The sequence below is a fragment of the Varanus komodoensis genome, unplaced genomic scaffold (genome assembly GCF_004798865.1).
Source record: "Varanus komodoensis strain SLA01 unplaced genomic scaffold, ASM479886v1 scaffold2, whole genome shotgun sequence".
Classification (NCBI taxonomy): Eukaryota; Metazoa; Chordata; class Lepidosauria; order Squamata; family Varanidae; genus Varanus; species Varanus komodoensis.
In genome coordinates, this window is record NW_025335568.1 from 8,737,559 (window position 1) to 8,757,635 (window position 20,077).

The window sequence follows — 20,077 nt, forward strand, 5'->3', positions numbered from 1 at the left end:
GCTTTGTTTGCAGGGATGTGCAGGAGAAGTTAACACATTCATTGGGATTATTTTAGGATTATCTAGTGGCAACTTTATCCAGCTTATCCACTACTGAGTTTGGTAGTGTGATGGATTATCTGAGAGACTGAGCTGCAAATCAAGAGATCCTCCGGTTTGAACCTTGCCTCTGCCTTGAACTTACTTGGTAGTGTTAAGCAAGTCTTGCATTTTCAGCAAATCCCTTCTTGACTCTGTAACTTGGGAATAATATTGCACTACCTTGCAGAACTATAAGGACTGCAAAGAGATAGTGCTTTTAACGTACTGCATGAAACAATTAGTATTGTTCCAATAATACTTGGGACATGCAATGCTTACAACAGGCTGATGTTAGACTAGGAGCTTTGAGTGAGAAGAGAGGATGGATGCAAGTTTTCCCCCATTCCCTACCCTTTTCTAAGAAGTCCAGTCCATATTCCCCTGTCTCTCCTGTTTACTCTCAGAAAAGGCTCTCCTTTCTCCTCCCACATTGCCACCCGCCAATGCAGCATGATGACTGAGCATGGTTTTCATTGCAGGTGAACATTATCCCCATAATTGCCAAAGCTGACACCATTGCAAAAAACGAGCTGCATAAATTCAAGAGCAAAATCATGAGTGAGCTGGTCAGCAACGGGGTCCAAATCTATCAGTTCCCGACAGATGAAGAGACAGTGGCTGAGATCAACGCTACGATGAGTGTAAGTCTTGTTTTCCTTAGGTGGACATCCACATCATTATAAGAGGCAGTAGTAGGTCACTTCTTGACTTTCTGTACTAGAGAGACCTTTCAATGTAGCCCAGTGCAACAGGAGTGGCCAATTCAGAGACAGCCCTAAAGAGTGGCACCATCCTTTTCCCGCTCCTGTTTCTCTGTGGGCCTCTGTGCACCAGTGGTACTGAATGGAGGCACGGGCTTGTGGCTGACGTGTTAAGAGACATGAAATGCAATGTGGTTTTGTCGTCTTTGCAAATTATGCTTCAGAAACCAGGAGTGTGCACCGTCTGTCTCCAAGCAAAAGAACAAAGAGGAGATTCTTCTGGCATTTTGAAGGCCAGTCAGTGCTTTTATAGCATTCTTAAGCCTTCATAGGGAGACCGCTCCATCAGATGCATCAGAACAGGACATTCATAAGATACTGGATCAGACCTGAGATCTATCTAGTCCAGCGCTCTTGACATATGGTGGCCAGCCAGCTGCCCCAGGATCCCTCAAGCAGGATGGGTGCAAGACCTCCTCCTGCCCAGCTCCTCGGCAAGTGGTGTATGCAGGCAGGCCACCTCTGGTGAAGGAGGAAGCCCATGGCCAGCAAGGCTAGTAGCCATGGATCACCTCCTCCTGCATGCATCTGTCCCATCCTCCTTTAAATTGATGGACGCCACCGCTTCCCATGGCATAGCTCAACTGTATGTCATGTGAAGAAGCACTTTTTCTTGTCTGTCCTAAACCTTCCTCTGTGCTGATCTGGAAGAGTGAAAGAATAGTTCAAATGGTAAAGCCTGGAGGATGAGCCTCTTTCAGCGCGAGGGCTGTGAATTCCACATTGGTGATGCTTTGGAGAGCTCCATTCCCAAGGTGGTCAGGGCTGAAGGCAGTGGGGTGCAGGTGGGCCAAAACCACCAGCCTCTTCTAGCTGAAAGCTCTCACTGCAAGTCGCTGGGCATTAAGAGATGCATTTTAGCCTTTTCGAATGGGGAAAATGGCACAAGCTGGGAAGCCACCCCACAGGGACTGGTTGGGGGAGCAGTGGTGGGGCCAGAAGAAGGGGTTGTGGCCATCTGGGACCCAAGGGGGCTGAGTTGGGATTCCGGAAGAGCTAAATTTGGCTCCTGGCCTTGAGTTTCTGCACCTCTGGTGTGGAGAGATAACAAACCCAGATTAGGCATATCGATTTGATTGATTGATTTTATTCATTCAGTAAGTTCATCTTCCAGCATAATTCTTACATGGAGCCTGAAGTGGCTTAACTAACCCATCTTCTCCTGAACTGTTGCAAACTGCCCAGAGAGCTTTGACTAGTGGTTGGTACAGAGTGAAATGAATAAAGAAGAGCATAAAGAATTCTCTTCTTCATTTTATCCTCACAACACCCCCTGCAGGTAGGACAAGCTGAGAGTCCCTGACTGTACCAAAGTCACGCATGGCTGAGTGGGAACCTGAACCTCAAGCTCTTGAGCTCAAGTCCTGTACTCAATCCACTACTTTTTGTTGGCTTGAAAGAGTCGTTTGGATGGTTCTGGGCCCAGCATGCTTGATCCTTGTCACAGTCTGGGGTGGAAGTTGAACCAGTGTTGGTTCTCTCAAAAAGAGGGACGGACCAGTGGGAGGGGAGCCCCTGGCTCGTGATTTCAGTCGCGGACATAGCATAGCTGCAGCTGTCAGGCAGTCTGTACCCACGAGCCTCTCCACCATCTGCCCAGCCCTTGGCCCAGTTCCCAAAACTCTGCGTGGCCTGTGATCTTTGCCCAAAATGCGAACCAGCCCTTCAGAATTGCGCACAGTGTAATGAGAACAGCACCTGGATGACTCTCGGGAGACAGAGCACAGACCCGGCTTCCTCTTGGCTTTGGCTCCCCTTCGAAACACATAATATCCTGGATGGGGAAGAATCTTTGTGGCTCTGGAAGCTGGGCTAGAAGGCACTCCTTTTTGAGGCAGAAGTTCCGTTACTGTTTACTGGTAAATTCCAAAAGCTCCAGAGTGGTTTTGAGGTTTCGGTTTGAAGCTGAGGAAATGCAGAAGGAAATGAAGTGCTCAGTGCTTGCCAGGCCATCGGGAGGGGTGTGTGTGTGTGTGTGTGTGAATGCTTTGTTTGGTGGAAAGCTCAGCAACGAATTTGTTGCATGCAGAAGGCCAAATCTAGCCTTCTGAAAGGTGCTGCCTGCACTGCTCTTTGCAAACTCCACGATTCAAGGGAGAAGTGTGGATTGTTGGAAGCAGAGGCCGTGGGATGTGACAGTAGAGTGGGTCGGAGTGGACTTGTGGGGTGTGGCCAACCAGCCCATAGTCACTTCTCCACACAGGCCTCCAGCAAACTAACCTGGAACACAGGAATCTCTGCTTCGGTAACTGGAACGAACCTGGGATTCAGTTCACACATTGCACCGAAGCCTGGCTTGTGCTCACCTTGATGTAGATAGCAAACTAACCATGTAGTTGTTCTTGTTGTGCTGCCAAGTCGTCTCTCATTTAGGGCAATCCCATAAATGAATGAGTCCCCTCCAAAATGCCCTGTCCTTCACAGCTCACTCAGCTCTTGCAAACCACTCAAGGCGGTGGCTTCCTCGATACCTCGTAGAACTGATGCATCTCCCATTTGGTCTTCCTCTTCCTCTGTCTTCAGCTTTCCCTAGCAAGGTTGTCTTCTCCAGTGGGTCCCGCCCTCCTGTGATGTGCCCAAAGTAGAGAAGCATCAGTGTCATCCTTTCTCGCTTTCTTGGCCAACCACGGGACATACTAACAATGGCTGAAGGCTGTGTGTTCGCTTTATTTTTCTAGCAGACTGGTTTCTGTGTACAGCTGCCTCCTGAAACAAAGCTCCGGCTTGGACTTGACAAGCCACGCTTAGACATGGTGCCAAATCATAGCGTCTTTCCCATTGAGGAGAACAAGAACGCAGGTGTTGTCCCCCTCCCCGTGGCATGGGAGTGCGCTTTCCTGTCACCCCTGCTTCTGTAGTCGCTGTTTTCTGCTAGGCTGCAGACATTTCTGGATCGAGTGCCTGTGAATCCTCCCTTCTAAGGTCAAGCTGGCTGGCTCTTTGGGGGGCCTTGGAATGCAGACAGCCTGCCTGCCTCTTTTTATTACATCCCCCTTTCCTTCGTCCTTTAGTTAAAGCTCATATAATGGGGTGGGAAGTCGGTAGAACCTTGACTTCCTTCCCTCCATCCCGCCCAGTTCCTTAGGAAATTTCAGCACTTGCTGTGGACCGGCAGTATTTGAATTACGTAAGGGCGTACTTGCAGAACAAGGAAGAAACTGGCAACCGGCTCTGAACTGTCTGAGTCATACTGCTCTCCTATGACAGCTCCTTTCCCAGGGCAATTTATGGCCCTCTCCATCCATTCATTACTGCCATGCCTGTAGTAATGAATGCTCAACCCTCCCAAGAAGAAGTGCCCTTCCACCTATTGTAAATTCCTGAAGGCTCTGTTTTGATGCTACCTTGTTATGGGGAATGGCAGTTTATGGGAGTTGAGCACCTCCCCTATATACCCTTGAGAAAAGACCCTGGATTTTGCCTAGAAAATGAACCACATCCAACAGCACAGAGCATGTGTCTCTGACAGTATTTCCAGTGCATGGATCTGGCTGTGGGAAAGATTCATGGACTGCAGTGCCCATGCTCTGAGTTAAAAACGAGGGGCCTTTCAAATATCAGAAGCCACCAAATTCCTTTGTGGTTGATAATGGCTTCAGCCATAGTTGCTGCATGCAAGAACAAAACAAAACAGCTCTTTGTATATCGTTAAGCGAGACTGTGTGTGCCGCAACGCATCAGAAGTATGGAAAAGCAGAATGTGGGATAGTGCTCAAGATGCAACTACCTGAGCATCTGAGAAGACATATCGAGTGTGCTTGTGTGTGTGTGGAAATGTTTGTTGAAATTACAGAAGTGAGAGGAGAGGCTGAATAATGTTTCTAGGGGGAAGTCTTCAGTGCTCTTTATAGTTCCTTACACCTCCCTGTCTCAGGCATGTGAGATATTACGCTCCGTGAGCTATAATGAACTGCCTCCTTGTATTATTGCATAATGCAAATAGTAAGGTTGTAACGAATTCCTGGGCAAGGAGGCTGTTTTGATCTAGAGCCTGTTGTCATCTCATTCCCCCTCTTCAAAGGCTCTGGCTGTATTCCAGGGACACTTGAATAACGTCAAATCAGCAAAAGCCAACACAGTTGTCATTAAAAGAGCGTTTCCTCTCTCTCCCCCTCGCTGCCTCTTCTTAAAAAGTCTGGCCAAACCGCTGAAGACACCCGTGATCTTTGTTTGTCTCTTGCTGACTAGGTCCACCTGCCGTTTGCTGTTGTTGGCAGCACCGAAGAAGTGAAGATTGGAAATAAGATGGCCAAGGCCAGGCAGTACCCCTGGGGAGTTGTACAGGGTATGTCTGGGGTTGGTGGGGACCAATATGCTTGTTCACACTGTTGCCCCAGTGAGGAGAAAAGGTTCAGTTGTGGGGGGTGAGACTTAGAGGCAGGAAGTTTTGCAGTGGAGAAAGCGTTGGTGAAGTGCGTGGGTGACTAGGATCCAAACAGCTGCATCGGTGCACCAAGATGCTTCCATGGATCCCATGGTGTTTATCACCTTCACTACGAGAAGTAACATTGTCCTTGCAACTTGGTTCGGTTTTCCACACCAGTTACAAGTGCTGTGTTTGGACCTGCTTTTCCCACCCCTTTGCAGTGGATGGCACTAGATGGTCTTTTGTTCCCAGGCTGTAGGGTGGGAATAGATTTCCGCTTAAGTGCTAATGGATTCATGGAACTTATGCATTAGGCAGCATCCTATACTGAAGGCAGTACATAGCCATCAGGGCTGGTAGCCGTTGACCACCTCATCCTCCCTGAATTTGGCTCATCCCCTTTAAAGCCGCCCGAGTCTCGTGATAGTGGAAGTGTAGCCATGCACTTTGCACATTCATGTGCAGAAAAGCCCAAAGCTTGGGGGTTGGAGCATGATAGAATTCCCGGTTGATTCACGATTCGCATTTTTTGAGAAATGTTCCTCGGTTATGCATCCTTGCCCTGCTTTACGTTGTAGTTGAAAATGAAAACCACTGTGATTTCGTGAAGCTGCGTGAAATGCTGATCAGAGTGAACATGGAAGACCTGCGGGAGCAGACACACAGCCGACATTACGAGCTCTATCGCCGCTGCAAGCTGGAAGAGATGGGCTTCAAAGACACAGACCCTGACAGCAAACCCTTCAGGTAAGATGGGGGTACGTAGGCTGCAAAACCACTAAAGAACCCGCTCGGCACATTGTCGGAGCAGATGCAGAAGGTGCTCTCCTGTAAGAATTTCAGAGCTGATGTGTCAGAGAGACTAAGAAATTGAGATAAGAACAGCCCTCTTCTGAGCTTTGCTTTACAACAAGATAAACACACATGAAGGGCTCTGAACTCTTAAAAGCCTTGTGTAAATGTTAAATATTCTTCTTAAGATTTCACACTTTGTTTATGTGTGCTTACAGAGAAGCTGAAACTGAGTGAGACTCTGACTTAGATATGTTTAGTACAGCCATCAATGATACTAGCTTGCATTCATTTGATTCCATCTAGCCTGAGGTGCCTGGACCTGCCTAATCTTGGAAGCTAAGCTGGGTCAGGCCTGGTTGACACCTGGATGGGTGACTTAAATGTTGTGAACTACTCAGCTATAGGCAGTATAGAATACTACTGCTGCTGATGATGATGATGATAGCAGCAGCAGCAAGGATTTGGTCCTCTGAGCAGTCGGAGTTGGCTTGGTGAGCAATTACTGGTTCTGTCAGGCAGCAGTGGAAATTGCTGAGAAACCTGGGTGGAAGTTTGCTGAGAAACTTGGCAGTTCATACAGAAAAGTACGATCTGCTTCTAAGAATCCAGTTTGAAATGTGACTGATTGCAGTAACTGGGAGACAGGATTCAGGGAATTCTGCAAAGGTTTTGGATCGCTTTTCCAATGATTGCATTGTGCACACCCTGCCTTTCAGACCAGAGTGGCTCCTAAAGGCATTTACAGTTAAAACCATACCTGTGTACAATATATTTCATGATCTATAGGTCTATGTGTGGACAGTCTTTTCTTTTTTCTGGTATTTGTTTGCTTATTAGATTTATACCCCACCTTTTTCTTACAAAGAACTCAAAGAGGCTGGCATCATTCTCTTCCTGCTGCGCTCCACCTTATCCCCAAAACAACAACCCTGTGAGGCAGCTTGGGCTGCGAGTCTGGAACTGGCCCGAAGTCACCCAGTTGGCTCCCTGGCTGAGCAGGGACTAGAACCCAGATCACCTGAATCCCAGTCCTGCGCTGTTCACCACTACACCACACTGGCTCTCTTAGTCATAGCAGTCCAATTCGGCTCCTCTTCCCTCTGTAGCAAAGCAACAGGGGAGCAACACACGGGACCCTTGGGTAGGTTGACCATCAAGCTGTCAACCTCTAGAATGGGTCCTTGCATTGATTTGCTGTAAAGGTTTTTTGAACAATGTGGATTATTTGCAGTTTTCTGTACCTTCAGAGACCTCACCAAATTATGTTTGAATGTTGCAAACTTTAATCTACTCAGCTGAGAAAGAGAAGCAGCTGAGATATGCAGGGCAATGATCTTTGTACTGGGGATCAAATTCTCTGCTTGCTTGGCAACCCCAGGTGAGGTACACAGCCCGGAATATATTTTATTAGCTGTGTGCATGTGTGCGCGCACATAAGTTTATGTGCCTGCCTGTACGGCAGTGTTGCAAAGAATTCTGCAAAAGTTACTGGGTCATTTGCAACACAGATCATTAGTCCTATTGGGGATTTCTCCCCCATCCCCCACCACCGGTATCCCACAGCCCTTGATGGCAGAACCCACTCTGTCTCCCCCTCCTGACTTCAATCACTGCTGCTTTCTGTTAGCTGCTTATTTTTGTTTATTTTTAGGAGCTTCAGAAAAGTGCAGCTCAGGTTGTATTTTTTCAAATTGCCCTTTGTGCAGTTGCTGGAAACTTGGGGAAATGTTGAAATGAGAGTGGGTCATGGGAGCTGTCAGTTCAACCCCTAAAAGCTTGAGGGTTGCAATGCTAAAAGGGTGGTATTTTCACCACCCCCTTTGGGTGTACCTACTTTATTTTATTTTTATTTTATTTTATTTATACTTTTGCTGCTCTCCCCCACTTTATTTTTCTGTTTACAGCTAGCCAATTGGAAGCTGTGTACTGTGCCCAAATTACCTTATCTGCAGTCAATTGCAGATTGGAATTGTCAATTTGTTGCCTATTCCACTTGCTTTGAAAACTGAAACTTATAAGGCAAGATTATGCCTGTTAGGCAGTTTAAGTGTGCACTTCAGTACCTGCAAAAATCTAAAACAACAACAACAACAACAACAACCTACAATAATTTAAAAGAGGCAGACAGAATTGTGCACTTTTGGGGGGCTGAAAAAGAAAAGGTGGTGGGGAATTAGTGATGTTTGCTCCAAAGCGCCTCTTTGGCTGCCACTGGTGGTGAGATCATGAAAAGTGACCGCATGTTTTGCTATCTTCTATCTTTGCGACCCACAGTGGAATTGATCTTGCCAGTCCAGATGACACAGCAACCAATAGTGGGTTGATCAACCCTCAGAAAAAACCATGGGTTCCCAGGTTGACTTATGCCCCCAAAATAAGCCACCTTGTGGGAAGCGGTCTAAGTTTGGATAGCAGGACAACCCACCCTGTCATTCGGTCACAAAGGGAGGGACTTCTTACTAGTCAGCTTTTGTACGGAGGTCTAAGTAGTCCATTTGTGGCCTGAGAAAGAGACTGAGAGCGGGAGAGAGAGGGAGTGAGCAAAAGGTTCCCTTTCTGATCAGCCACAGACATTTCTGACTATTGAACAGGAACAGGGCAAATGGCCATGAATGAGTCACCCTCTTTTCTTTCACGATCTCAAATAGCGTTGACTTGTCCCCCTCCATCTTCACCAGAACCTGTTGTTAAACAACCCATCTGTTGAATTCTGCAAACGGAGGACTGAAGTGTGATTTAAAAAGTCGGGGTCGCACGCCTTCTGCCCATGAGTCTTTTCTGCTTTCATCCCCCAACGCTCGCTTGGCTCCTGCACGGGTGTTCCGCACTAACCAAGTGGCAGATGCTGTTGGGTTCGCCTCCCCACCTCCCTTCTCCTGTTTCCCCTCCGTCCATGTGGCTGAGCAGGTTCTCCTCACAGCTTGCCAAGCAATGCTTGGCAGTCCTGGTCTGGAGCCAGAAGCCTGGTTCCTGTTGGGCTGCTGCTGAAATAGCCCGTATCTAATCAGCTTCTTATAGACATAGTATTTTTCAACACTTCTCCGCAGTGCAGGTTGCTGTATTCGCGTTATCACTGCCACGGGAAGTGGTGATGGCCACCAGTCTGGATGGCTGTAAAAAGGGATTGGACAGATGCATGGAGAAGGCTGCTAGCCCTGCTGGCCATGGGCTTCCTCCTCCACCCGAGGTGGCCTGCCTGCATGCACCAGTTGCTGAGGAGCTGGGCAGGAGGAGGCCTTGCCCCCATCCTGCTTGAGCGATCCTGTGGGCAGCTGCTTCGCCTCCATGTTTGTGATAATTGGCTTTTGGAGTAGTTCAGAATGGCCTCCGCTTGATGGCTCTAATGAAAAATATTAACAAAGGGGTCATAGGATAGAGCAGAGGTGTTGAACCACAAGGCCAGGGGCCAAACTCGGTCTACCTGGGGTCCCAGTCTGGTCCTGAAGATGGCCACTACCTTGACTTCTGATCGTTTGTGAATTTCATGGGTCTCACCCTGGTTATTCCCCACTCCTAAAGGCTGGGACACCTCTTTGAAGGCTTAGTTGCTGTCAGTAAGAACTTCAAGTTAAAATAGGCCGGCATTTTCAGTATTTTGGCCCTGCCCACTAACAGAAAGTTTCTTCCCCAGAGCTTCTCCATTAACAAATCTGACCCTAGACTCTAGGGCCTAGAGCTAAGAGGTAGACTCCTGGATAGAACCTGGGGCAGTTAGTCTTTGCCAAAAGAGATGACAGTTTCCAAAGAGAAAGTGGAGAACAGAGATAACAAGGAACCATCGTTTAGGATTTGTTCTGCTTGTCTTATTTGCAAGTCAGCAAATAGACTTGACTCTCCCCACAGCCACCCTGCCAATGAACTGCAGACGTGTAATATTTCAGGCCAGGCTTGCGATCTTTTCTGACAGGGAGCAGTAAGCATTCTGTAAACTCCTAAACCAAGCTAGATGAGAAACTGTTTTCTCTACAAGGGACGTGGCAAAGAAAGAGCAACAGAAACTAGATACTTTCTCAGTACTGCAGAAATTTAAGTGAACCCCTTGGCAAGTCTGTGATATGGTTGTGAGAAATTAGCAGCGTCTTCTGTTACTTTGTGCGGGTGCTCGGGGGATTCTAGGGGTTGTAGCCCAACACATTGGAAGGTGACTAGACTAGGAAGGCTGTTCTAAAGAAAGCAAAAACTGAAGCAGTGCCAGCAGGAAACTTGGAGAATTCTTGGCTGAGTGTGTTGAGGAGAGAAGGATACTGAGGAGAAGGAGAGCTTCACATCACTGTGGAACAGTAAGACTGGACCTTCTGTGCTTCTGCCCTGCTTCTAAAGAAGCTTCTATGGCGCCCATGCTAAGAAGGACTTTGTGGTGCTTCCGTGCTACAGCTGTGCTACTTGGGGTGGACATCCATTGAATGTTTTTCCCACCTCCCTCCAAGGAGTTCACACCTGTGGATATGGCAGTAGGACATTCACATGGCGAAGGTCCCAAGTTTAGTCTTTGGCACCACCAAGGAGCGGGGGATGAGAAGTCTCTTCTTCCTGAAGCCCCATGAAGCTGTTCTTCCCAGCCAAAATAGGTTGGTCTGGATGGACTCCAGCCCAGCAGTTTGGTATTAGGTCACTGCCTAGTTGAAAGTCAACGTTTTACCCTTCCGATAACACTGCAAGGCAAGCCACAGCTCAGCCAAAAGTAAGGGATCACGCAGTGAGATTTGGGGCTGAGCAGGAGGTTAATCCAGACACTCTGATTGGTTGTTGCACCTCAGTGGGCATTCTGCATTGGGCTGTTTTAGCGCCCCCCTCCAAAAGGTAGGTGCATGCCTGAATGCGAGAGAGACCAACCCAAAGACCCCGGCTTGGGGTCACAACAGCCAAGCATCCTCATTAATAACAGCTGAATTCACTCCCCTGTGATATGTGCTTGCAGGGTGAGAAACTCCTCTGGCTTTGTACAGCTGAAGTCCTGGCAGTGCATCCATTCACACAAGTTGCTTATTCCAGGACAAAATAAAAGAGGAAGGGGTGACTTAAGTTTGCAATTGTTTATGAAACACACCAGTGTTTGAAATCAGCTTCATAGTTACTTCAAAGATGACTACCCTTGAGCGCTCCTTGAAATGTAACTGGTAACTAGCAGTGCTCATGCACGGAGCAAAATGATGGTTGAATAAACCTAGAACAGCTACTATGAACAAACTAAGCTAGACGAGTGAAAGGATCGATAAATCAAATACTTCCATTGCATTAAAACATCTTGATGTAATTCAAGTGGAAAAACTGACTTTCCAGGGACCATTCATAAACTACAGTTTTAATTTCATTCAATTAACTGTTCAGTTTGGTGGTATGCCATCACAGGCCTACTTCAGATGTAAGGTTAAATCATAGTTCAATGTTATGTGCATCATCCCCTTGGCTTTGCACCCTCTTTTTCCAGTGTAGCAAAGAGCAGGAGATCAGAAGCACCAGAAAGTAAGGTTAGTTTTAAGCCTGTTTAACTAAACAAGCCAGAATCATAAACTAAAGTTTAAACTTGGCTTGTTTGGGCAAATCATTGTTAAAACTAACCATGGTCTATCCCAGTTTGGATGAAACAGTAAACTGTGATTAGTTGAAATAGAATTGGATTCTTTCAATCTCCACCTCATGGCAATATCAGAGAAAACAATGTTTAAGGAGCAACAATCCTACACATCTTGGCATACAGCCCACTGGGAACTGTGGGACTTTTTCTGTCTAACCATTCATAGAATTGTGTTCTGAGTTGTGTTGTGTTTAAGCACAGCCTTAGTTGACTTAACAGAAACTGTAGGTTTTAGCTTTTTAGTGTTTTCATTACTCCAATGATAACTAGTCACACTTGGTGTTAACTTGAGGTTTCACTTTCTTCCCCCAACCCTACTGCCTCTGCCACCACCCTTTTTCTGGGGGGTGTGCTTGGATCACAAGTCTGCAGGAGACCTATGAAGCCAAGAGGAATGAATTCCTGGGCGAGCTCCAGAAAAAAGAAGAAGAAATGAGGCAAATGTTTGTTATGCGGGTGAAGGAAAAAGAAGCAGAGCTGAAAGAAGCTGAAAAGGATGTAAGTGGGTTGGTCCTAGAACAAAGAGCTCTAATTAAAGGGTTTGGTTTGGGATCCTCAATGGAGTTTCCCAAAATGATTTGGGAACACAAGCCAGATTGTCACCTCCTTTTTGGCACTTGCATTCTTTGCAAGGTTTGGGAAGAGACTGCCAGACCAGGAGGCAGGTAAGTACAGCCAGATCTGCATCCAGACTGTGCTTGGGATGAATCCCTTCAGGATCTGTCCCTCCAGCATCCATGGGCATCCTCTTGGGCTCGGCCAGGTCCTGCAAAGGGTGCCGAGCCAAGAGGATGTCTGTGAATGCTCCTGGACACCCAGTTCCAAAACCAGCAACCTTCCCCATCAGGTGCAGCCACCAAAGAGCTGCTGCAGGACACAGAAGGGGGTGCTGTGAGCAGGTGCGCCAGGTGCCATTCCCGGCCATGAGCCTTTCTCCCTGCCCGGTCCTGTCGGTGGTGGCACCAGGCACAGAAGAGGGGCAATGTAAATGGGTGCACCAGGCACCATTTCCGGCAGCCAACCTTTTTCCTTGTCCCCTGCTACTGCTGAAGACCGGCACTCTGAGCAGGTGTACCAGATCCCATTCCCAGTGACCAACCTTCTGTTCTACCCAGTGCAGCTGGCGGTGGGGGTACCTGGTGCAGAAGAGTACCAGGTGCACTTCTTGCTCAATTCCTGGTGAGTTCTGGGAGCCCTCGCCAGGAACCTGACCTGGGTGATTGCAAAGCAGACCAGAGCCTGGGGAGCCGAGCCCAGGGAATCTGATCGGTTCCCACCCCCAGAGAAATTCCTCACGCATTGCTAATCCAGATGAGGTCACTTGTTGGAGCTTATGCTGTAGGTTTAAAAAGGACACGGGCTGACATTGCTTGTTTAGCAGAGCTCCACTGTCCAGGATGGCTCTTGGAATGCATCCTGTTGTTGAGTTGCAAAGTCATGCCTGACCCATCATGACCCTGTGGGCGACATTCCTCCAGGCTTTCCTGTCCTCCACCATCCCCCAGAGTCCACCCAAGCCCACACCCACTGCCCCAATGACCCCATCCAGCCACCTCATCCTCTGCTGTCCCCTTCTCCTTTTGCTGTCAATCATTCCCAGCATCAGGGTCTTCTCCAATGAGTTGTTCCTTCTCATTAGGTGGCCAAAGTATTTGAGTTTCATCTTCAGGATCTGGCCTTCTAAAGAGCAGTCAGGGTTGATCTCCTCTAGGACTGACCAGTTTGATCGCCTTGCGGTCCAAGGGACTCTCAGGAGTCTCCTCCAGCACCACAATGCAAAGGCCTCAATTCTTTGGTGCTCAGCCTTCTTATGGTCCAGCTTTCACAGCCATACATTGCACCTGGGGGAATGTATCCCAGGCATGGCCAATGCCCAGGACTTAAGCTGGCCTGCCATCCACACCTTGTTTTGTTCTGTGCCTATGGAGAACACTTCTGTGTCACACCACAATATTCCTAGAAGTAGCCCACAGAGTCCCTTCCCATCTTTGAGTTCCTGCTCTAGTTTTGTGTTAAAATTGTGTGCATTTCATGTTCCCACCCTTCTCTCTGGGCAGCTTCACGAGAAGTTTGATCTCCTAAAGCGGACTCACCAGGAAGAGAAGAAGAAGGTAGAGGACAAGAAGAAGGAGCTTGAGGAGGAGCTGAACAACTTCCAGAAGAAGAAAGCAGCAGCTCAGCTATTGCAGTCACAGAGCCAACAGGCTGGCTCTCAGCAAACCAAGAAAGACAAGGACAAGAAAAAGTAAGCCGGTGCCCTGGGTCGAGTTCTCTTGGCTTCTGTTCCAGTGTACTGTCCTCTGTTGCATGTCTGTATTTGCTTCTTCCCATTATCAGACTGGAAACTGGGCTTCCCTCCCCCTCTTTTCCCCCGAAAACCAGGCTGATTTTTTTTAAAAGATATTTTTTCTAAGAGACAAGTGGGATGGGAGGGGAGGGAGTTTGACTTTGATTTTATTTTTTATATGTAGGGTACCTAAATAGTATTTTGCAAAGCTGACTAGTTCATTCAAAGAGGCAAGAGCACAGATAGAAGGCGGATACAGAAAGTGAGCCATACAAGAGTTAGCTGAACCGACGTTGCAGGGGCCACGCATTTCTCCTGCTGTAGCAAAATCTGTAGCTGTCGAGTTTTCCTTGTCTTTCTCAGTGATGCTTTAAAAGTCTGTGGTTATTGAGTAAAACCCACCCCGTGATGGACTAGTACAAATGCAATGTTACCTTGGGCATTAACTGTGGGTCAGGAGTAAGTTTTGTGCCTGAGGATCCTTCTGTTAGGTTCCAAAGTCAAGTTAGGAGAACCTTGAAAATTTCCTGACATATACAGGTAAGGGAGCCTAAAACACATGAAAAAGAGAAGCGGGGGGAAAGTGCAACACCCAAGACATCCGCCTATATTTAATGCCCTAGCTAAGATTATATTTGTACCAGCCAGAGATATTTTCAGCATGGATCGTCTTAGTGCCAAAGTTGAATAACTGAGCAAGTGGGCATTGGCGCTTGCAGTATTTTTAGTTACGTTGTGAACATACTTGTGTAGTGCCAGTTCCATATCTGAAGCTGGTCAGAACAGCCAGATCAAAACACTGCTGTAGTGCAGTTGTGTTATGACACCGACTGGAAACTTGCCAGCATCCGTGCGGCAAGAGAGTCCTGAGCAGTGAAGTCTTTGCCGTCTCTGGCTGTGGAAGCTGAGAATGCTCATCAGTGCCGTGTATTCGCAGGCTTCTGAGCTACAGGTGGCTCTTCCAAGGGTTTTGAAAACATGCAGTGAAGCACTGAAGGGCAAGGTGTTTCCCCACTACAGTGGCTTTTTGAAAAGCGTTTGGAGCATCGTTGCGCAACGCTGGTCTTAGTGCAAGGGGAAAACATTGCAGGCATGGTTCTGGCCTCTTGAGAGGTGTCCAGGGTTCTACAGAAGGACCTCTGAGCCTAGGGTAGATCACTGGACCCCTGTTAAGATTTCCCACCTTCCGTGTTCTGGTGGTTTCCTGGGTTTCAATCAGCTTTCTTCTGCTTCTGCACCTGTGCATGCTACACAACGCATGCATAGCACCCTAAGGAAACTCCGCCACCTCACTGGGGCTACCAGTGGCCTCTAGGTCACCAAATATGTCAGACAGGACAATGGACTTTGAACAGTCTTGCTTCCCACCAAACCATTTGGCCCTGTTACGCTTTTGAGACATGGGAGGTTTCATGCAATCCACTGCCAAAGATATTGAAAATGGTGAATTACAAAGGAGACATCCACTCAGATGTTACTGAGGGCCCTGGTGGACAGATGTATGAATCATTTTAATACACAGTCAAACATGTATTTGCCTTTTGCATTATACCTTTGTAAACATGTAGCAAGCAAGGCAGGGTCGAACGGAAACAGTCTCTCATCATCCAAATGTAAGATGGAACATGGCCCCTAAACAGTGCCTACTTTGTACCAAGCAGCTTTGTTCTGTTGCACAGTGTTTGCTGGCAAAGGGGAAGTGTAACAGGAAGCATTTAATTAAAGAGGTACGGCTTGTTGCAGAAGGTGGGAGCACTATTGCCAATTCAGGTGTGATGGCACTCCCTTCTGTGATGCAGCTTCTAGTCGTCTGAGCAAGCAGCATTCGTGGTGGGGCTCACGTCCCTGCACATGTCTGCCTGTGCTTGGGTTCAGAGGCCAATTACCCATAGAGCTCTTGGTGTGGAAGCTCCCTTCTGGCAAGAGCGGTGGATCCACCAAAGGCTGTCTTCATAGCCACTCTTTCCTGCCTTAGTCGTCCTGCATCCTGGTTAAGCTTGGTTTCTGCTGAAACAGAAACATGTGGCAGCTTCAAGACAAATGGTTTTGAGGGTTGCTGATGGGGAACACAAGCTTGTGTGGTTCAGGGCCCATTCTGTCAAATGTATAATAGCTCATGATACAGGGGGAGGCAACCAAGCTTGTAAAATGTGGGGACAAAAATCAGGAAATACAAGGGAAGACGGACGATCGGCCACCTTTCCATGAAGTACAGATATGGGCAACCGTATGTATTCATTGAAGTCTGCATCAGCTCATGAAAGCTTATACAGCAAGACACTTTAGTCATGGGCTGACTGGCAAACACTGGGAGTTTTCTGTCTAAATAGTCAAAGGATTGTGCCCTAAGGCATCACGAGACTGTTGCTTTGCTACAGGTGACTGAGGATGCATTCGTATGCCTATTTAGACAGAATAAGGCCTACAGTTCCCAGCATTCCCTGACCAGATGAATGGATGGGGAATGCTGGGAGCTTCAGGACTTTTTGTTTAACAGGCATAGGATTGTGCCTTAATGTGGCTACCTCTCTGCCATAATAAAAGTTTGAGTTTGCAATTTGCAAAAAGAACAGAGTATGGTCCGTATGAATCGCTCTTGTGACTCGCTATGCTTACCTCTGGGAAAAATAAGCAAACAAGCCGATATGTAGATTTTATTATTATTTTTTAAATTGAAGAACTTTTGAAAGAGTGACTATTTTTGATGAAGCTGTCTTTACATGGAAGAAACACTATTTTTTATTTTATTTTTTGCTAGTTAAAATATATTTCTTCTTCGCATCCATTATAATGATTGCTTAGCCTAGGGGAGGAAGCTTCATCTTCAGGGGCAATTGCACAAAGAAGAACATCACTGTAGGAGAATATTTTACCTTGGAAAATGTTGACCCAGTGCTGCACGTTTCCAGCACCTTGGGCCATTTTCAACCTGTTTGCTACTCCCCTTTCATTCTGGGACTGTTATGGGGCACGAATGCAGACCAACAAACAATCCTGTGGGGTCCTCATGCATCTCCCGGGCATTAAAAGACCCACAGAGGAGAATTTCCTGATGGATTTAGAGTTTGGTAGGCACTTGGTTTCTAAAACGAGGAGTTGGCAATCAACCTTACGTGGGGATCATTTTCAGATTTGGGTGTCTTTTCTCCGAAAGCCATGTATATATGACTGGTGGCAGCTCTTCAGTGATAAAGAATAAGCACTCTGCACATGTTCAGAAACATTTCCCTACTATTACATCACATCTCCCAGGGTGGAGCTTTGGCATGGAAAAGCTTTTAAATGATCCCTGAGCAAGAAAAAGTCGTTGCAGTGGCATCTTGAGCAGTTGCAGAGAAGAAGATAAACCAAGTCAAGAGCCAAGTATGGATTGAGTGTGGGTTCTTGTTGAACGGTGTCATTGCTGAAATATAGGTTGTTGTGTAGTCTAAAGCAGTGGTTTTCAACCTTTTTACAGTTGGGGACTGGGAAAAATAGGAAAATTATTTCAGGGACCATGAAAGCAGAATTTTAAAGCATTATATACAGAATATAGTATTTTGTGTATTAGTTTTTACATATAACAACAAAAAAGGGAAATTCACTAAAATAACCAGAAAATGAGCAGTAAAACTTGCTAATAAAAGATTGAAATAATGAAATTAAATGCAATTGAATAAAACTGAAATTTTTAGAGTGCAATATTTAATTCACATAAGACTACCGGAAAATCTGCTGTTGCTTCTTTTCAAGCCTTGATCAAAAATTTAAAATAACAAAATACAAAATCAATATAAATGCAATAATATGCTCATAGCAAACACAAATTCAGATATGTTAAATAATGAAATACAGAGAACCCCACCACTCAAGCCCCCTTACATACCAGCACAGACTGGCTGAGAAAACACTCTCGGCACAATCCCGCCTCAGCATTTCTCTTCCTGGGAGAAAACACAGCAGAGAAAGGTCCGGTCTTTGGGGGTCCCACCCAGAGGGCGGACTGGCATGGTGCAGCTCCCAGCTGGCTCCCCAGCCTCCTTGGCTGAAGAAGAGGTGGGGAATCAGCAACGCGCTGGTCCAGGAAAGGGAGATGCTCTTTCATGGACTGGGAGAAAATGCTGGCGGACCGGTGCCAGTCTGTGGACCAGCAGTTGAAAACCACTGTTCTAAAGTAAAAATCCATAGCTTGTTAACCTCAAACAACCTGTGAAAAGAACTCGTGATTTGTTGTGTCATGAATTAAGGGGTTGTTAACCCTGGTTTGTCAGTGCTGTAGTTCCTGGGTTCAGATAATAGAAGAGCCCATACTTTAACAAGCCATGGTTCAACAACAAGCCACACTCAACCCATACTCAACTGTTGAATGTGAGTTAACATGTTGGCGGAACCCAGTCGCTGTTTCCTGGATCAACCGATTCCCGTATATCATACAGCAGTGCTGTATTATCTGGCATTACCTTCTCCCTCTCAAAGCAAAAGTTGTTTTCCTGCATTCCTATTTTCTTGCTGAGCCACATGTGGGAGCTGTGCCGGTTAAATCTTATAAGCTGGGCAATAACAAAAATGATACAATCTGGCTTGGATGTCTAACTTACAAACCTAAACGGGAGGTTGCCTACTTTTCCGTGTGCTCCTAGGTAGGTTTTGTGAGAGCAGCACAGGTATTGCGTTAAGGAGGCTCAGCCGCCCACTCCGAAGGTGTGATGCAAAGTAAGCACCATTGCAGGTGCTTTACTTGCATCGACCCTCTGCCGTCAGGGCCCAGATGCTGAAAAAAATAAAAATAAACATAGTATTTTGGGGATAAGGGAGAAGCTGCAGCCATGGGAAAAGCATCCTCCTCAGGAGAAGTAATAGAGAGACCCTGGGGGAAAGGTCTCAAACCTGGACATAGTATTCTGTGCAAATTAATGAAGGCATTCCCAAAAGCTTTCCAGGGTGCTTCCTATCAGCAGACTGATGATGCAGTGCAGCAGAAAACGTGGGAAGGTATTGAGGGGAAGTCATCCTCAGGACTGCCTGTAAAATTCTACGAATGAGACCAGGCAGTGGTGCCAGAAAAGCATCCCAAGAAATAAAGTTTGGGAAAATCATAGTCTACCAGGCACCCAGAAAGAGGAGATCTCTCTGTGATGGATGGGGACCGCCGCAGCATCAGGCTGTGTTGACACATACCAGGATTTTTCCCCTCCAACAATAAAAAGTGTAAGTCTTTTTAAGATGAAGGTGGAGGCAAGATGACAGCATCAAGGTTATTTTGCAGCTTTTCTAGCGGGTTGCAAAGCCTTTCGGGAAAGGCATCTTCTCATCCATGGATACGTCTAGAGCTCCCCCACATGGCTGTGGCCTGTTACTGCAGCCTCCAAACAAAAGATGGGCTTTGCACACGGATTATTCAAAGCTGCTTTAAACTCGGCCAAATCCTTACACGCTTTGACTGGTGTGTCACCGCTGTATATGCATGTTATGCCAAGCAGTGGGGAGATAAGCCTTACTTTTGCATACACACTGTGTGTACAATGGCAGAAGGTACTGATCTGTAGCCAGCTTCCTAGAAGTTGACATGGTGCTTGCATGATTCAGAAGTTTCTTAGTCCTTGCCAATCTTCATCCTCAAGAGGGTTCCCAGCTTTGGCATAAGAGGTTTCAAGGCAGGTGCAAAGCACTGGCAGAATATTCCTCATACACACACCAGAGATGGGCTGTATGTGCTTTTCTGAAGAAAACATTTCTTGCAGAGGCGGCCCTTTTCTCTGAGAATCCTCCGTCTCTGTAGGGACTGACAGTGCTCCGAAGTGCCTTTTAATTTTCGCTTAACATTGGATGTGAAAGTTTAAGCAGAAAAGTGAGAAAAGGTTGTGTGTGTGTGTGTGTGTGTGTGTGTTGCAGTCTAGGCTGGATGGCTGCCTTTAAAAGTGTTTTTGTTTTGTTTCTGCCCTCTAACACACGCTCCAGTTTGCCTAGGTAAGGGTTTGGTTTTGTCTTGGTACCAAAACTGCGATGGCACAACTATGCTATTGCGTCAGCTGATGGCAGGCTAACCTCTGCTGTGCATGCATTATGACTTTATTACATTAAACTCGGTGGGCTGGAAAGCTGGTGCATAAATTTTGGTGCCTGGAACTTTCCTACATGTGGAGTATGGGGCAGAACAGCTGTTCCCAGAACACCGCAGGCTTCACGGTTTGGGAAGGATGCACTTTGCAAACAAAGCCTTCAAGCTCCAGCCT

General features: G+C 46.9%; 1 protein-coding gene across 2 annotated transcripts in view; it reads left to right on the forward strand.

Annotated features, from left to right (window-relative positions):
* The window catches only part of SEPTIN11 (septin 11), a 92,633-nt gene that overhangs the window by 58,969 nt on the left and 13,587 nt on the right, over positions 1-20,077 (forward strand). For both annotated transcript variants that reach the window (XM_044429463.1, XM_044429462.1), the window contains exons 5-9: positions 561-722; positions 5,031-5,127; positions 5,787-5,955; positions 11,944-12,076; positions 13,636-13,823. In XM_044429463.1, coding sequence (XP_044285398.1) covers positions 561-722; positions 5,031-5,127; positions 5,787-5,955; positions 11,944-12,076; positions 13,636-13,823 — 749 coding nt within the window. The remainder of the gene's footprint in view (positions 1-560; positions 723-5,030; positions 5,128-5,786; positions 5,956-11,943; positions 12,077-13,635; positions 13,824-20,077) is intronic.